Here is a 17,676-nt window from a genome sequence, read left to right on the forward strand (position 1 = left end):
CTAGCCGTATCATTTGTTCCCACTTGAAGGATAATTAGGGGATTCTTTCCTGCTCCCTTTAGAATCCTTTTCAACCTCAGGTCTACATCCCGTATCTTAGCACCTGGAAGACAGCACACCCTTCTATTCTCTGGATCAGCTCTGGTTACAGGCCTATCTATTCTTCTCAGTAAAAAGAGTCCCCAATCACATAGACCTGTTTTTTCCTAGTGATGGTGCTATTCTCCAGTCTATCCCCTGTTCCCTCTGGCTGCAAGTTCTTTCCATTCCTATTCTCCCTTGTAATCCTCTTTAACCCATCCTGTATCCTCCTGGGGCTCATATTTGGTGTAATCTCCATTAACTCTTCCCCTTTTCCTATAGGACTAGCCACTCTTCTCTTCTTCCTTGCCTTTCCACCTTCAGTGACTACCTGCTGAGCCCCTTCTTTATTTTCCAACTCTGCATACCTATTCTTAAGCTCTATTTCTCCTTCACTAGCCCGTCTTTTCCTCTGCCTGGTTCTTTTAGTCACATGCTTCCACTGACCACTTTCCTCACCCAGTCTCCCCTCAGAATTCCCCAGTCCTGCTTCCATCTGCAAGTCTGAGCTTTTCCCTTCAGATACCTCACGTCTTTGCTCCATAATCTGCTCAAACCCCTTCCTAAACTCTACCAGATTTTCCACCTGCATCTCCAAACCTCGGATCTTTTCCTCCATCAGCTCTATCAGACGGCACTTCATACAGACAAAACTCTTACCAGGTGCCCCCTCCAGGATCATGCACATACCACAGCTTCCACATCCAGTCATCTTCATTGTGTCTTCCGCTACATAGGTCACTCCCACTGCTACCTCTGTATCTGTCATTGCATTCCCACCTAAATCCTGTTAAGCTGGGAAACACAAACCACACCAAAACACCACCACCCACAGTAAAAAACAAACACCACAAGACAAACTCCCCTTTCAAACTCCCACTCAAACTCCCCTTGACTCCAAGGCCAGAAGGGACCACTGTGATCATCTAAATCTGATCTCCTGTGTAACACAGGCCAGAGAACTTCCCCAGAATCATTCCTAGAGCAGAGCTTTTAGAAAAAACAGCCAGCCAATTTTCATTTCAAAGTTGTCAGTGATGGAGAATCCACCGCAACCTTTGGTAAATTGTTCCAATGGTTAATTACTCGCACTCTTAAAAATTTGCATCTTATTTCCAGTCTGAATTTGTCTCGCTTCAACTTCCAGCCACTGGATTGTGTTAGACCTTTCTCTGCTAGACTGAAGAGCCCATTAGTAAATATTTGTTCCACAGATAGGTACTTGTTGACTGTGATCAAGTCAACCCTTAACATTCTCTTTGTTAAACTAAATAGACTAAGCTCCTTGAGTCTACCACTATACGATATCTTCTAATCCTTTAATCGTGCTTGTGGCTCTTCTCTGACCCTCTCCAATTTATCAAAATCCTTCTTGAATTGTGGACACCAGAACTGGACATAGGATTCCTGCAGTCGTGGCACCAGTGCCAAATACAGAGATAAAATAACCTCTCTACTCCTACTTGAGATTCCCCTGTTTATGCATCCCAGGATCGCATTAGCCCTTTTGGCCACAGCATCGCACTGGGAGCTCATGTTCAGCTGAATATCTACCACAACCCCAAATCTTTTTCAGAGTCACTGCTTCCCAGGATAGAGTCCCCCATCCTGTAAGTATGGCCTACATGCTTTGTTCCTAGATGTATACATTTACATTTAGCCCTATTAAAATGCACTTTGTTTGCCTGTGCCCAGTTTGCCAAGCAATTCAGATTGCTCTGTACCAGTGACCTGCCCTCTTCATTATTTACTACTCCCCCAACTGGTGTGTTGTCTGCAAACTTTATCAGTGACGATTTTATGTTTTCTTACCGGTTTTTAATAAAAATGCAAAAAAAGCATAGGACCAAGAACTGATCCTTGCAGGCCCCCACTGGAAACACACCTGTTCAATGCAATTCCCAGTTTACAGTTACATTTTTGAGAGTCATCAGCCTGCTTTTAATCCATTTAATGTGGGCCATGCAAATTTGATATCTTTCTAGTTTTTTTAATCAAAATGTATTGCAATACTAGTCAAACACATTACAGAAGTCTATTCATCAACACGATTACCTTTATCAACAAACTTGTAATTTCATCAAAAAAGATATCAAGTTAGTTTGACTGGATCTATTGCCATAAACTCACACTGACAGTTATATTATCCTCCTTTAATTCTTTATTAATCATATCCTTTATCTTGCCCGGGATTAATGCCAAACTAATACGCCTATAATTCCATGGGTGATCATATTAACCCTTTTAAAATATTGACACAACATAAGCTTTCTTCCAGTCTTCTCGAAGTTCCAAGACTTATTGAAAATCAACATTAATGATCCAGCAAGCTCCTCAGGCAGCTCTTTTAAAACTCTTGGATGCAAGTGTTTTTGGACCTGCTTATTTAAAAATGTTTAATTTTAGTAGCTGATGTTTAACATCCTCCAAAGAGACTAGTGGAATAGAAAGTGTTATCACTATCATATGATGAGATTCCATCATCTGTTTTTTCTCCAGATACAGAACAGAAATATTTATTGAACACTTCTGCCTTTTCTGCATTATTATTGATAATTCTATCATTTCCATCTAGTAACAGACCAGTACCATTGTCAGGATTCTTTTTGTTCTGAATATACTTTAAAACCTCCTTATTGTTCTTAACACTGTTGGCCATGGCTTTCTCCTTGTCTCCCTTTGGTTCCCTTGTCAAATTTCTACAATTCCTAGCTTCTGATTTATACTTATTACTGTCAACTTCCCCTTTCTTCCATTTGTATATGTGCACACATACACACACAGTTCTGTACAGCTGCCTTCACTTCCCGTCTAAACCAGGTCATTTTTAAACCCATATGACCTTCTTCCTTGCTTGTGGCTTTTGGAGCATCGAATAAGTGTTCTTAAACAATTCCCACTTATCATACACATTTTTCTGATTAAATTCTTCCTCCCAGCTGATTTGGATCATAATTGTTTTCAGCTTTGTGAAACTGGTGCTTTTAAAGCACCACGTGTGTGCGCATATAGATATATAAAAACTGATTTGGACTTTGTAACTGACTTGTGACAATTCCCATTGTTACAAAATTTTGAGATTGCTGTACTTGGGAATAATGGTGTTTCTGATTTACTCTTTAATAGTTCATTAATGGTGAATATATACTAAAATATATACGCTGTTTTCACTTAGGCATCTTCCCTGTATCTTACACCGGATCTAAGATTTTCAGTGGTATCAGAAAACACTACACGCTGCAACACCAATTATGTGCTGTACTTTGAGCTGCTTGGATGTAAAAGCACTGTAGTGGTCAGTCCCACTGACACTGAAGAGTCCAGAGACAGAAGCAGGTCTCCTTCAGTAATCTGCTACATGTCAATACACAGAGAAGTCTGCACTTTCAGAAAGCACGTGGTTAGAGTCCCTCTTTGTACATTCCACTTGGAAAACAGGGAATGTATCTTCTAGTGTCATCAGGAATTCAATATTCTCTGCTCACGTGAGATTCCTGCCAAAATTTTGTGTCAAGTATTTCAGTGTAAGAATAGCTCTGGAGTAACCCGGACGTCCTTGTCATTCACTTAGGATTCAGGATGCCAATTTCCCTTCTCAAACTGTTTTCTCTTTTCTTTCTTTTTTTGGAGGGTGGGGCGAGAGGTTAATTTGGTAATATGTAATTTCTTGATCATATCCACATTAAACCATCCGGCTGAGTTTGTTCTTTGCCTGACTTTCACAGGCCTTGCTAATGTCAAGCCTTTGAGGAAACAGAATTTTTGAACTCCGCTGTTTGCATAACAATGCCAGCTCCTCCCTGCCCCCCCGCCCCCCCCCCAACACACATTCATTCAGTAGCTTACAATGGCACAAAGGCCACATGGCACTATTTCATTCTCAAGATAAGTCCATTCATAAAATTACACTCATAGAATGTACAGCTGGGAATTCAGGATTCCATAATTAAGGGCTGACGAATGGATATTAATTGACAAGTACCTTGCAGGATTCCTCATGTTACACAATAAAGGGTCACTGCTCTGGAGACTATAGACACAGGCTCACAAACAAGATTTAGTTCCTGCCCCAGGGAGCTTGCAATCTAGGAGCCGGCTTGTGCCATTAAGGCATAGCCCTGAGTAGGCAGTGATACAGGAGGCCGTGTTTCCCCTGGAATTCCTAGCGGGCAGTGTTTTATGGCATCATGCACTGCATGATCTCCCTCACTGCCAGCTGTGCTAACGGGTGCAAAGCCACCTCAACCCTCCCTGACCCTTTCAGGTGGCTGAGCTACAGCGGTGCCCACAGTCTGGGGTGGCCTCTCTGCTTGCTGAGCTCTGGCACCAATATCTTGGGAGGAAACGCGCTTCCTCCACTCCCTGTCCTCCCTCACCCCCACACACCCATCTGGGGGCCAGCGAAAGAGAACCAGGAAAAACCACGTGGAGACACCATGCCCAGGAAGGCCGGCAGGCGAGGGCTCTATCCCTCAAAGGAGCCAGTCTCAGACGACGAGGGGCATGGCAGTGCCTTACCGTGGTAGGCAATTACTGGCGTCAGAGGAGTGAGTTCTAAGGGGGATTCTGAATGTAGGGGGCTCACCTGGTGCCACGGAGATTGGAGGGAGCTGCAGGCACAAGGGGCCCCAGTCTCTGCTCCACTATAGCCCGTTAGAGTGGCTCTGCCAGCACACAGGGGACAGGAACCCTGCGCTTCTGGCCAGCTGGGAACTGCTCCTGTATAGGGGGAAACCCCAGGTGGCACAGAGCTAGCATGATGGCTCCCCCAAGCAGGGCATGTGGCCAGAATCTGACTCACCCACTGGCAAGTCATTTGGGAAGGGTAACAGGGCAGAGGGGCCCAAAAGGAAATGAGAGGGGAGAAGGTCAAGGCTGGGGCTGTAGATGGCCCATTTGGGGACAAGAGGGGAGGAGGGAAATGGGATGATGTTTGGAGAGGGAGGTGGAAACAAGCGTCAGTGTTTAAGGCACTCGTGCACATCCAGGAATGTGGAAAGAAGGTAGTTGGAAGAGAAGGGGGAAGCAGTGAACGGGGGAGCAAGAAGAGCCTGCAGGTGGAGGAGATAGGGTCCGGGGGTCAGAGAGAAACCTCAGTGTCAGGAAGCAGAATGAAGGAGGAGAGGGTGGAGAAGGGTGGCAGGAAGTAGCTCGCACCAGATCCAGTCACGTCTCTCCACAGAGGTTATGAACAAAGCAGAGGGGCAGGGAGAGCAGAAAGCGTTGGGGCTGGGCATGCAGGACTTGCTGGGGGTGACAGAGCTGGCTCAAGGGGGGTGGTTGTTCTAAAAAAGGGGAACAAGCTGACAGAAGAGGACGTGAGCGAGGACCCTATGTTTTCTCCAGCACGCTCGAGTGGGGGTACAGGAAGCAGCCATGCCAGGACTGGAGGGCAGTGGGAGCAGGGCAGTTAGGGAGGAGTTCCCAGTGGCGACCGGAGGAAGGAGGAGAGGGCTGGTGCTCACAGGGGCTGAGCACACAGACTATCCCTGCCATGGCAGTCCTGGGAGAAGGGGGAAAGAGCAGAAAGATGAGGCCAGGAAGAGGGAATTCAGAGCAGCAGCTGGTAAAGCCAGGTCTAAAGAGCAAGCAGGGCAATGAGTGGCTGAAGCCAGGCCTCGGAGGCCAATAAGAAAGCCAGGGAGAGGCAGGAAGAACCAGCTAAATCTGTAGGGTGGGAGCTGACCTTGCCCAGGTTAAGGGCAGAATACTGGGATGGAGGCAGAGAGATTTGAGGCTGGGGGAGGGAGGGGGAAAAAGACAGACAGGAGCGAAAGGCTTGTGCAGACAGAGAGGCTGGAAGGCATGTGAGCAGCCTGGCCGTAGAAGGCACAGGAGAGGCCCCCAGGGGCCAGTGTGGGAGCGAGGAGGCAGCAGGAGAATGGGATCCTGACACTGTGAGTGGGGGTTAATTTGCTGGAGCCAGAGCAGGCATCCCGAGGCAGCAGAGGCGAAGGAAGGAGGAGAGGAGGACAGGTGCCAAGTGTGCTGTGGATCTGGAGAAGAGGCATTGCAAGGGCACAAGTCATTCCAGGCTAAACAGCTTCCACTCTAATCAGAGCAGGAGCTCATCAAGCAAGGATTCCCGTAACACTTCTCCTCTGACCAGAGCAGTGAGCAGCCTCTGCAACCCGCTCTCCAGGCGCAGCCGGCAGCAGAGAGCCCAGCTGCGTGCCACCTTGTAAAAACCATAGCAGAGGTTCCTCTAGCAGCCTGCTAGCTACCTGCTGGTCACCCTGCCACCGTCTCCACACACCATAACCCGGACCTAGAGAATCGGACAGCAGTGACAAGCATCTCTGTGGGAGACCAGCTGTGTCCTCAATCCTGGCCATCCACTTCAGCATTAAACTGCTGCTGTCATTGCCTCGCTGGCCCCTGAGAATTTGGGTGGGGAAACGGGTATGCCAGCTGCATGCAACAGTTCCCTCAATGTGGAATGAAAACATTTGCGTCGTACTTGGGCATTTCTCATCTGAGCAAACCTTGCATGTCTGCAGACTTCACTGCAGCAAGCGGCACGTCTCCCCAAAAGGATGCCGCTGGCTGTATCCCTCTCCAGCAATACCCCCCCCCCAAACATCAGGCTTACAGCCACTGGGACTAGGTATTCCGATTGTCTGACAGTAGTGCCAAGCACTATGCTTGGTGCTGTACACATACAAAATAAGAGAGTCCCTCCCTAAACAGCTCTCAGGCTGAACAAACAGGACAGACTGGGGAGGGGGAAGAGAGAGAGAGAAAATAATATTGTTATCACTATTGTACAGCTGCGGAGGTATATGAAATAGAGATCAATCTATATCAAATGAATTGCATCAGTGCACATAGCTATAACATACCAGAGAGATTCCTTCAAGGAAGGAATCAAGTTCCTCCAAATTACAGATGCCAGCTTTTGCTGGCTTGGGCAAAGGTTCTCTGTAATGTTAGTTTTTAACCATTACTAAATATAGGTGCTTTACCCCTCCTCTCCCCCACCGATGGAAAAGCTTGCCATTTCAGAGAGATAGTACCACAGCATCACTGCATGCGACCAACCAAAGCAGGTCACTTTGTACACTGACAGGTGGTTTGGGATCATTTAAACTAGATATCGGAGACAGGAACTAAGGTGACCTGGGTGGACGTTTCCTTGTAGCTCTCTAATCTGTATTTTGCATCCAGATTAGATCAATGTGCTGTATGTATGAAATTTCTAGCAACCCTGTGCTTAAGTGACTTAATGAACTTCATCCAGCTGCTCTTCTTAATTTAGGATTGGCGTTAACCACAGCTTCTCGAACAAACTATTCACTACTGACTTTATAAAAATAAGTGATCTTCTTCTTATGCTATCTGAAGGCAAAGGGATGAGGAGATGGATGGGAGTACAATGGCTTGTTCTCTCAATTTTACTTCCAATTCTCACACCTCAACAGCAACACAAAGAGGAAAATGGGGAAAAAAAACAGGCTAATGGAGAAGTGACATGTGAAAACATGTCACCACTACCAGTATCTTTCACTGACCTGAAGAAGAGCTCTGGGTAAGCTGGTCTCTTTCCCCAACAGAAGCTGGTCCAATAAAATACATGTTCTCACCCACCTTGTCTCTCTGTTGCCACCACAGACAATTTACTTTGCTGAAATCTCCCCCGTCACACTTCACAGAACCTTCAGCCCCAGACACCCCCAAGTAAGGCATTTGGAAAAAACCATGTGTTACGCTTTAGGAATTGTAATACTCTACTCCTATTCCCAGTAGACACCTTTCCTGATCATGACAGGATAATACAGCCATTCGCACAAATCAGAGCCCTATCAAGACATAACCTTCCACATGCTAGTGATAGGAAGACAGGAGGAACACATATCCTCAACAGATGAGCTACAATATTTGTAAAGATTTATTTTTGAGAGATTCTTCAAGAGTTTACTTTTTGCTTTAAACAAGCAGCGAGAGAACTCTAAACTACAGATTCAGGTGGTGTATTTACAATATTCTGTCTGTGCAAATAGGTGTTCATGGGTTTTCCAGCAAGCTGATAAATATAAAGATTGGTATGGTTTACACAGAGGTCTAATCTCCTCTCCATAAACATGTGTACCTGACACTCAGAGAAGTTACACACACACACACACACACAGAGTAGAAGGAGAATAGCTGCCTATACACAGTGACATGGAGGCTTGTAACTTAATTCCATTCTAGACATTTAGCCTTCTTCAGCAGCATGTGGAATGCTTATAAAAAAAGAGAACATCTTGTCATCAAGAAACAAAACCCAGCATATTTGAATATGACACAGATAAGCATCACGTAAAGCACAATCTGAAATGAAGAAAATCTCTTGAAAAAGTACATTTCACTAGTTTAAAATGGACTATTCTGGCTTGTAGTAAATGCCATTTCATCAGGCAGGTCTGAAGCAAGATAATGGAGCAAACACTCAAGCTTTTTTCCTCCAATTGGGAATCCCATGTAATAGGCTCTGCAGTTCTCTCCCACAGCATTGTACACAAAAATTGCAACTATTCCCTCTCACTGGTACAATATGTGGAAAACCAGAATGAAGTTCACGATCAGAAGAGGAAAAAGAAAACCTTAAAAATAATGCTGAAAGAACATTGCAATTTGGCTGCCCAAAATAGAACACATACATGCCACCAAATGCAAATTATAAGTTTGCAAAAGCAACCAGTGGAATTATAAAGTAAAAGAGCTTTTTAAAAAGTGTTTTAATGACAGTGAGCTTGGGGGGGCAATGAATATTTTCAGTGCTGGGTTCCGCTAAGTGTCATTCTGTTTTGCTAAGCTAAGAATACTCGGCACATGTAGCAATTCACATATTCAAAACACAGTTCAAATGCCAACTAATTACAATTCCCTACACTGCTATAGGGGAGGTAAGTATTATTTTTAAAATGCATTCAATGTCATCATTGTTCAATAAACCAGTTAACTCAGGTCTACCTGTGACTAAATCATGGCTGTTTAAGAAGATATAAATGATACTCCATACACAGTTAGCTATGCTCTGGAGACAGACCGCACATTGGTTTGAGACTCAGTTCACACAGCAGCCAGAAGATCCTCTCAGCATCTATGTGAATCCTTTGATTCCATTTTGTAAAATTCACGGGTACATTTTTTAAACACTAAATGACTCAGAACCATCTTGCCCCTTTCTAGAAATCCAGAAGGGCAGCTGACATTTAAATCTTTTAGTAATATTTGAAAAATGTGGCATGAATAGGCTTTGGAAAAAGTCAAACATTCCCGGATCAGCAAAGTCATGTTTCTTTCATTGCATCCCACATAGAATTACTTGTGTGTGTATACGTGCAAGGAGGCGGCAAGCGGGAGAAACTAAAGATGTAAAAGTGTCAGACTTCTCTTGATCAAGGGTGAGGTTCCTTAGCTAAAGCACTAAACAGGATCATTTTACATGTAAATAATTTCTGTCACAATTACGCATGTCAGGGACAAACAAAACAACCACTGGATGGTCATGATATTAGCCCTCTGGCAGTCCACACTTTGTGCCATGTGAATCTGCCCCTTGATATGGAAGTACAACGGACCCTCACTAGAGCGTGCATTGCTAGAGCGCAGATTCGCATATAGTGCAGTCGTGGCGATGGATCCCAAATTTAAATATTTAAATTGAGATCCATGGTAACGTGGCCCGTGATACTGTGAATGGATCCTGAACCCCGCGTTCTAGCGAGGGTCCGGTGTACTAAAACATTTAGCAACCACTACCATCCCAACACTCTGCCCCTCTCTGTTGTTGTTCTTTTTTTTCTTTTTGGTAAAAAATATATATTGCTTTATTTCAAACTACCACCACCAAAATGAATCATGAAAATTACATACAAAGCTCAGACCAGAGTCTCTAACCACTTGGGACAGTTGTGAACATTCAGTTTCAGACTGGAATGGTGATTCACACTTAAACATCAAATAGTTTGGTTTCAAAAATAAAATCTACCCCTAAAATGGACATTTTTCTTTGCAAAAACCTCTGTTTTGATAAATTATTTCAACAACTAAAGCAAATACCTAGATATATTTAAACCATTTGCACAGTTTTCCATTTCAGAATTCATCTGTACACCCTATTAATGCTGCTCCTCTTTTTAAGAGGAAAAGGAAACTGTTTAATGGGGGATTCCAGCACTACAGAGACACACTAGCTTTCAGCCTTGAATTTTCTAATCTGATATTTTAAAAGTAGCTAAGATCTAGGATTTCCTTTTGAAAACTGAGAAAGATCACTGTTCCCCTAGTCATTCTAAGATTAGATCCACAAGTGTAATTCTGGCAGATGTTCCTTGCCTCTATCTCTTGAACAACTGCTCCATATTCACAGAAAACACTAAAGGAGGATCAGGACATGCCATAGGCAAAGAAGGATTTTAAATGAAGAAAAGTTTCATAAAAGTGCAGCAGGTTTCCAGATTATTAGAAACAGGGTCTTTAAAAAAAAATTGCATTGCTTTGATTCAATTGCAAACATCTAGGTCTGCATATATTAGACATTTGTATTTGTTAAAGTAAATCAGAAAAATAATATACTACTGAAGTTTTGCTATTAAGTAGAATAGTAAAATATTCTTTAAATGTTCTACTAAATTAGATTTGAAGACTTCTCTAATTAGCTCACCCAGTGCATTGTTCTAGATTATATTAATGTTATACATTTTGATTTTTAAAAATAGCATTGAAAACACAAAAGATGATTTTTCAAATAAAGGAATTGGAAATCTAAAACATTGCAAACATTCATTTGAGTTATTAAAACTAATCTGTTTTATTTCTGCCAAATACACATTACATGAAAGTTAACATGAACAGATTTTTGTTTTGTCCGGATTTCACAATTCACAGTTTTCTAATGTTTATTATTATTAACTATGTATTCAGAATCTGCAGTTAAGAATCAAAGTTTTCAATGTATTGCATGTTTGCATAAAAAGCATAATTACAGGACTTTTAAAAAAAAAAAAAAAAACACTAAGCTTCTCATTCAGCAAATTCTTGAAATGATATGATTTTAAGCAAATGAAGCATTCTCTGTTACCAGAGAATTTGAAGTTTACAGGACAAAAAGCGGTTTTTTTAAAAATTAGTTTGTCTATACACAATGTAGTACATACAAACAAAAAACAATTGGGATACTGTTTTCTTTAACATTCTTATAGGAGACAAAAATCACTTGCATTAGAGAGAACACAATTACGGATTTTTAACTCATGAAAGACAAATTCACTACTTCATGCTATTTTTCACTACCTCCAGCCCTTCTACATTACCATGAGGAGGTGTATAGAAAGTGGAGTTTGCAGTGCTACTTCTGACTATTTTACACTATTTCTTAGCTACATAAAGACATACAGATGAGAATGGGAGTTATTTTTGTTTGTGTTTTTGAAATCTAATTCCTGAAAAGGTTCAAGGAAATTTTAACTAAATTCAGCAGCGAGAACAGAACTTACCATTTACACATCAAGAGAGATTTCAGATACATTTCAATAACAGGCATAACAGAGGTTTTCCCTCTTCATTAAATACAAACACTACAATGCTACACTTTCAGTCCAAACATATCACAACACAAAAAGTACCAAACAAAACCATGAAACACAAAACAAACTTGGATCAAAAGATTTAAAAATAATATATATAATTAACCTGGGACAAAGCTAGCATTTAGGGGAAGTTCTCTGCAGTTCTATTCCATAGTTTTACATTCACACAGCATCAGAACTGTAGGACAGTAACAGCTTGTGTGTAACATGGAAAGTTTTCAGATCCTACACAGCTAACTCAGACAAAACTCCCTACAAAGTCATTGGCAATTTTGCCAGAGCAAGGGGTGTTGGCCAGTGTCCTGTGCATGCAGGTTAAGGGTCCCCAAATATTGGTGCCATTGACTTCAATGGAAGTTTTGCCTCACTGCACAAATTCTAATTCTTACAATCATTAGAACAGCTTGTGGGTTTTCTACAAAGAAAAACTAAATGTAAGCCTGTGTAAGCCTTTATTCCATGATAAAACCATGTTACAAAAAAAACAGGATTAAATGTCCAAGCTAACTAATATTAGGCCAAAGACACCTTTATATTAACTGTATGTCTAAAACAAAGCCACAGCTTTTTCAGAGATCAAAAAATGACATGATCAAATCCAAACATTGGAGCTCAGCAATCTGAGGAAACCAAGTAACCAAACTGAAATAGAACCCTCAGGGACAGCTGTACAGATAGCAGAAAAAGGCACAAGAAATATTAGATACTCTCGATGGCTCAATTTTTTCCCCCAGAGATCCCCAAGCTTTTACTGCAGGTAAAGAGGAATTCACCGTTCACATCTTTTTGCTTTATGTAACAGACCTGGAAGCTAATACGTCCCCAGAGAACTGCCCTTCTAACTAACTGGGTTCTAGCTCGATCATTCTTAAAGAAGTCCTAAGAGTGCAAGAACACTAAGAAAAAGTTACTGCAAAGATTTAACTACTTGGAAATAAAAAAGAATAACTCTCTTATATTTCAAGGTAAAACTCTGTATGCTCATTGCATAGGAAACCAGAACACTGTCACATCTTTCACATATGTGCATTAGCAACAACCAACAATATCATACCCCGTGCCAGACATTAGCCATTTCTCACCAAACTTCACCAAGCTGCCTAAGTTAATTTTCCATGTACTGTGTTTTAAAAATAATACTTGACAATCAATCACACCCAGCATGAAAAAAATACCCAGCATGAAGCTAAAGAAGCAGCATCAGCAAATTAACACATTCAAGAAGAGCCTTTGCATACAATTTGTATAGTGAGCCTGCGGTTCCACTGAGTTCCACTTCAGACATTTCACAGGAGTACATGTTCAAAGAACACTGACTGCTGAGCTATAGAATAAATTCTAAACTTTTTTTTTAAATTACACATTTTACACACCTGGTTAAAAGATTTCAAAGACACTTCAAATCAACAACACAAATATATTTCATGTTTATTATTCTAAAAGAGAACAAGGAAGGAGAAACTTCAGCTTGCAGAAACAAAAGCCTGAATTATTTTTCTTTTGCTAAGACCTCTTTACAAAGCTGGCATTTAATGCAAGCTGCATTTTGCAGCCTACTGTTTTCTCCGTTAGGCAACCAAACCATTTTCAATGTGAAATTTGCTTTAAAGCTTTCCCTTTACCCACTGCTGGGGGAGGGGACTCAGAGCAGGAACAGAACCAACAAGCTGCACATTAAAAGATGCCCTGCCCCACGCTCTCTAAGCATTGTGAAGTTCACGTCTTGTGGAACTTTTAAAAATAAAATACACCAGATAATATTGCAAATCCTCCACTGCTCAAAAGGTTTTGCATGTTGAATATCAACACGAGAAGCAACACTGCATATAACAAACTCTCTAAAACACCTTTTCCCCTTATAACAGTTCAACTGTACCATCCCTGCAACAGCTAAAGGAAGAAGGCAGGCCTCTCAGAAAAATCACTACTGCCTTTCTATACCACTGCAGATTTGTGTCCGTGCTTGCAATTATATTTCCCAAGGTAAAAAAAAAAAAAATGCCCGCCACTATGTGAGAAATTTAGAAAGAGACTGCAGCAGACTTGTACATTTATAAAAGTTTGTGTTAAACAGCTGCCCTAGTAAAATACTACAAGTTGTTTACCTGGCATTATAACAAATTAGACAGTACATCGGATTTATCTGGATCAAGGGCTTCACACTCATAACCGAAATGACCACAAAGATTTTTTTGAATATGCTGCGTCCTGGGGGAACAACAGTGACCAAGCAAAGAAGTGTCATGCGGCGCAATAAGAATAAAAACTAATTCAAGGAAAATGCAAATAGTAAGTCAGTAACAGAAGAGACCCCATCTGCCCAGGCACAAACAGACCACTTCTGCAGCATCTAAATGACATGCATCAGATTCTATGCCATCCCCAGAAAGTTCTGTTTACACACGTCCCACACTAGTGCGTTTTGGTTACAAACATTTCAGAACTTTGGCTCATAAGCAGCTGCCACGCCAAAAAGGGTTTTTAACTTCTTTAACTCTCAAAACAAATCAAGATGTTGCTCCAAAGCCTTGCGAGATATTGACTAACTTATCCAAAGGACATTTTGTTACCCTCAGCAGAAAGCACTTTAGAGGAAAGAAAAGCAAAAACTAACGAATTGTAATTTTAGCTAGGGAATTTCAGCTGACACAGTAAATATTTACTACTTACTTGCCACAGGAAGTCTTCCACAAAGCCTTTGTTACCATTGTGATCTTTTAAAGGGGGTGGGGGGGGGACTTTTTGCATTTGGTAAACAAGTTACTGCACTGGGAAGAAATGCTTTCCATCCCAACCCGCATGGAGAGAGGAAAGCCCATCAGACTTCAAAAAGTAAATCAATGACTAGGGCACGCAGCTAGCCATAATGAAAGTAAAAATGCAACTATCGCAACTACTTTCAGCACCCTTGCAAACAACCCCGCTGCCAAAGAGCCAGAGCCGTCCTGGGACTCGCCACCCCTCACCCGGACTGGAGACAGAGAACACACGGACAGGGATTTACCTTAGCTTTTTAGGGACTGAGTAATCGACCTCCATGACTTTGCCATGCAGCTCCACTTTACCTTTAAAACACAACAACAACAGAGACTCAGCATCGTCCGAAGCACGGTGTGGGAGCTAGGGCAGGAAATCTACCCAAAAGTCGGCGACTGCCCTACAGCCCGAACTGCGTGGAGAACCCTGGAGCAGGGGGCCAGCCTGCTGGGGAGGGGGTGCGGGGGGGACACGGGGTGCTGCCCGGGGGCGGGAGGGCGCCCGGGGTCCCCGCCCGGGACAACAGCACAGTCATTTTCCCAAGCAGCACCAAATGGAGAGGCTGGAGTCCGTAGCCCTCAAAATGAAGGACTGGGGCAGCCATGCTTCCACTCCCAGGGCTCCTGCCGCCCACTCCGCTAACCAGAGCTAGCAGGACTTCGCGGGGCTGCGCTCGCTTGCTCGCGGAACACCATGGCAATCTCCCGGCAGCCCAGCCCCACGGGCCTCCTCTCCTGCTCTCCTCCTGCCTCTCCTTTTCCCCTACCCGGCACTGGGCGCCAGCTCGGCCGGAGGGGCCCGCCGGGGCTGCCAGAGGGTCCCCTGTGTTTGGGGCTGCGTTGGCCTGGCGCTGCCGTGTGGCTCCTACTCCCTGGCTGGGCTGCAGTTCGCTCGGGGCCCCCCAGCTGCCTCTCGGCCGCTCTTTGCTCCGCGCCCCCGGCGAGTTGGGGCAGGGCACCTCGTAAAAAGGTGCCCGAGGCCGGGAGGGTGGCGAGGGGGCGGCCGGGCGGCGGACCCCGGGCCCCGGCTCCTCTCAATAAAATCGGAGAAAAAAATCAGGGAAAAATAGCCCGGCTGGAGGGAAGCGAGGGAGCGGGGCGGGAGCGGCTCGTCCCGCAGGGCCGGGGCGAGGGGGGAACCCGGGTGCCGCGGGCGGGGCGAGGGAGAGGACCCCCGAGGGGCTGGGGGCCAGCAGGGCGGGGGGCACCGAGTGGATTCCTGCGGCGGATCCCCGGGGGTCGCGGAGGGGGGCCAGAGAGGGATCCCGGGAGGGGCGGGGAGGGTCCCTGGGGAGGGGGCGCTGGAGCCGGGGGGCGAGCGGGAGAGGGGCGCGCCGGGGCTCCCCGGGGAGAGGGGTGCTCCGGGGCAGGGCTGGGAGGGTCCGGGCAGGGCTCGGGGGCGCTCCCCAGCGAGGCGCGGGGGAGCGGGGCGCCGCGGGTCCCCTGGCCTCGGTGCCCCCGGGCGCTTACCCGAGAGGGTCTCGATGGCCCGGATGGCCCAGTTCTGGTCCGGGTAATCCACGAAGGCGTAGCCGGACTTGAGCAGGACCTGGCCGGCCAGGGGCAGCTTCCTGTCCCCGAAGAGCTGCCGGAGCTCGTCGGCGGTGGCGGCGGGGCTCAGGTTCCCGATGTAGAGCTTGTTCATCATCCGCCTCTTCGCGGGGAGCCCGCGGCCCCTCCTGCCCGCCGCCGGCACAGACCCGGGCACCGCGCTGCGCCACCCGCCCGCCCGCCGGAGCCTGCAACAGCGCCCCGCAGCCGGGCAGCGGGCGGAGCCGAGCCGAGCCCAGCCCGCGTGTGCCGCCTCCCCCCGCCCTCCCCGGGGACTCCGCGCAGAGGGCAGCAGCGCCGGCTCCTCCCGCAGCCGCGAGCCCGCCGGGGGCGCAGCGGGGCTCTCCCCGACCGGCGCCGGGATCCAGCGCCCTCCCCGCCGCCTGGGCGGGCACCATGTGCGGGTCGGGCTGGGCTCGCGTGGTGCCCGGGAGCGCAGCGCCCGCTGGCCGAGCCCAGCTTCCGCAGGGTAGCAGCTGCTCCGCGCCCAGGAGCTGGGGAGAGGGGGAGCCCGGGGGCACCGCGCGGGACTAGCTCCGGGCCCCGCGGGCTGGGCCGTGGGGAGTCCCCTCGGGGCTAGCCACGGGCGGGGCGGGTTTCAGGAAAGCCCCTTCCCGCCCAGTTCTGGGCGCGGTGAGCGCTGGAGGCGCCGGGGGCCCAGGGCTGTGAGAGCGCAACGGCCGCCCTGCGCCCCTCGGAGCTGCTGGCGACTCCGGTGTGGGGCCGGGCCCCTGCGGAGCTGGGAGAGCACCTGGCTCACTGGCGGAGGGACCGGGGCAGGCAGCCGAGCTATTCGAGGTAGGGTTGGATCTCCTCCGTTGGACACAACAAGCTTCGTTTTCCGGATCTCTCCCCACAGCTGGCATTTAGATGCCATTTAAAACACCTGGGATGATCGCAGCAATTTCCCATGGCTTTCACAGTGCCCTTGCTTTGGTTGTAGTGCTCGGCAATGGGTGCATAGATCTTCGCTCTCCCTCCTTGGAGAAGGTCTGGTCTGATGACTTGGCACAAATTATTCATGCATCACTTGATGCTCTTGATTTCTTCTTCTTCTACTGCCACTATTATAACATCGAGAGGTCCCTGTTGACATCAAGGCCCCATTGTGCTAGGCCTGTATAGACAACAGTAAGACAGTACCCATCCCAAAGAGTTTAAATCTAAATGTACAAAAGTTTGTAATGGGCAAAGGCTCTTTATTTTATCACTCCCTCCTCAATCTATTGAGGTTTGCCAGTCCCTGCCTTTCTCAGGGGGGGCTCTCAGCATGCTCTCTTCCAGCCACCAAAGTTCGCTGAGCCCAACTCTCGTTTTAAATAGATGTAAAACCCTGTCCGGTCTAAGGTGTAAATTATTATTTTCCACTAAGGAGCCATTGGCATTGAGCAAGGAAGGAAAGTGGAGAAATTTTTGATTAATTTCTGAACAGTTCCAGTCATAATTTTACAAAAAGAAAAGGAGTACTTGTGGCACCTTAGAGACTAACCAATTTATTTGAGCATGAGCTTTCGTGAGCTACAGCTCACTTCATCGGATGCATACCGTGGAAACTGCAGCAGATATTATATACACACAGAGATCATGAAACAATACCTCCTCCCACCCCACTGTCCTGCTGGTAATAGCTTATCTAAAGTGATCATCAAGTTGGGCCATTTCCAGCACAAATCCAGGTTTTCTCACCCTCCACCCCCCTACACACAAACTCA

General features: G+C 45.9%; 1 protein-coding gene across 2 annotated transcripts in view; it reads right to left on the reverse strand.

Moving 5' to 3' along the window:
• Positions 1-16,206, reverse strand: part of IGF2BP2 (insulin like growth factor 2 mRNA binding protein 2) — a 102,568-nt gene extending 86,362 nt beyond the window's left edge. The window contains exons 1-2 of one of the 2 annotated variants that reach the window (XM_084639202.1): positions 15,884-16,206; positions 14,662-14,722 (exon numbers count right to left, since the gene is read on the reverse strand). In XM_084639202.1, coding sequence (XP_084495328.1) covers positions 14,662-14,722; positions 15,884-16,061 — 239 coding nt within the window. In that variant the 5' untranslated portion in view covers positions 16,062-16,206. The remainder of the gene's footprint in view (positions 1-14,661; positions 14,723-15,883) is intronic. The other variant, XM_084639201.1, reaches the window with a different exon arrangement.
• Positions 16,207-17,676: the final 1,470 nt, after the last annotated feature.

Source organism: Lepidochelys olivacea (genome assembly GCF_965140295.1).
Source record: "Lepidochelys olivacea isolate rLepOli2 genome assembly, chromosome: 9".
Classification (NCBI taxonomy): Eukaryota; Metazoa; Chordata; order Testudines; family Cheloniidae; genus Lepidochelys; species Lepidochelys olivacea.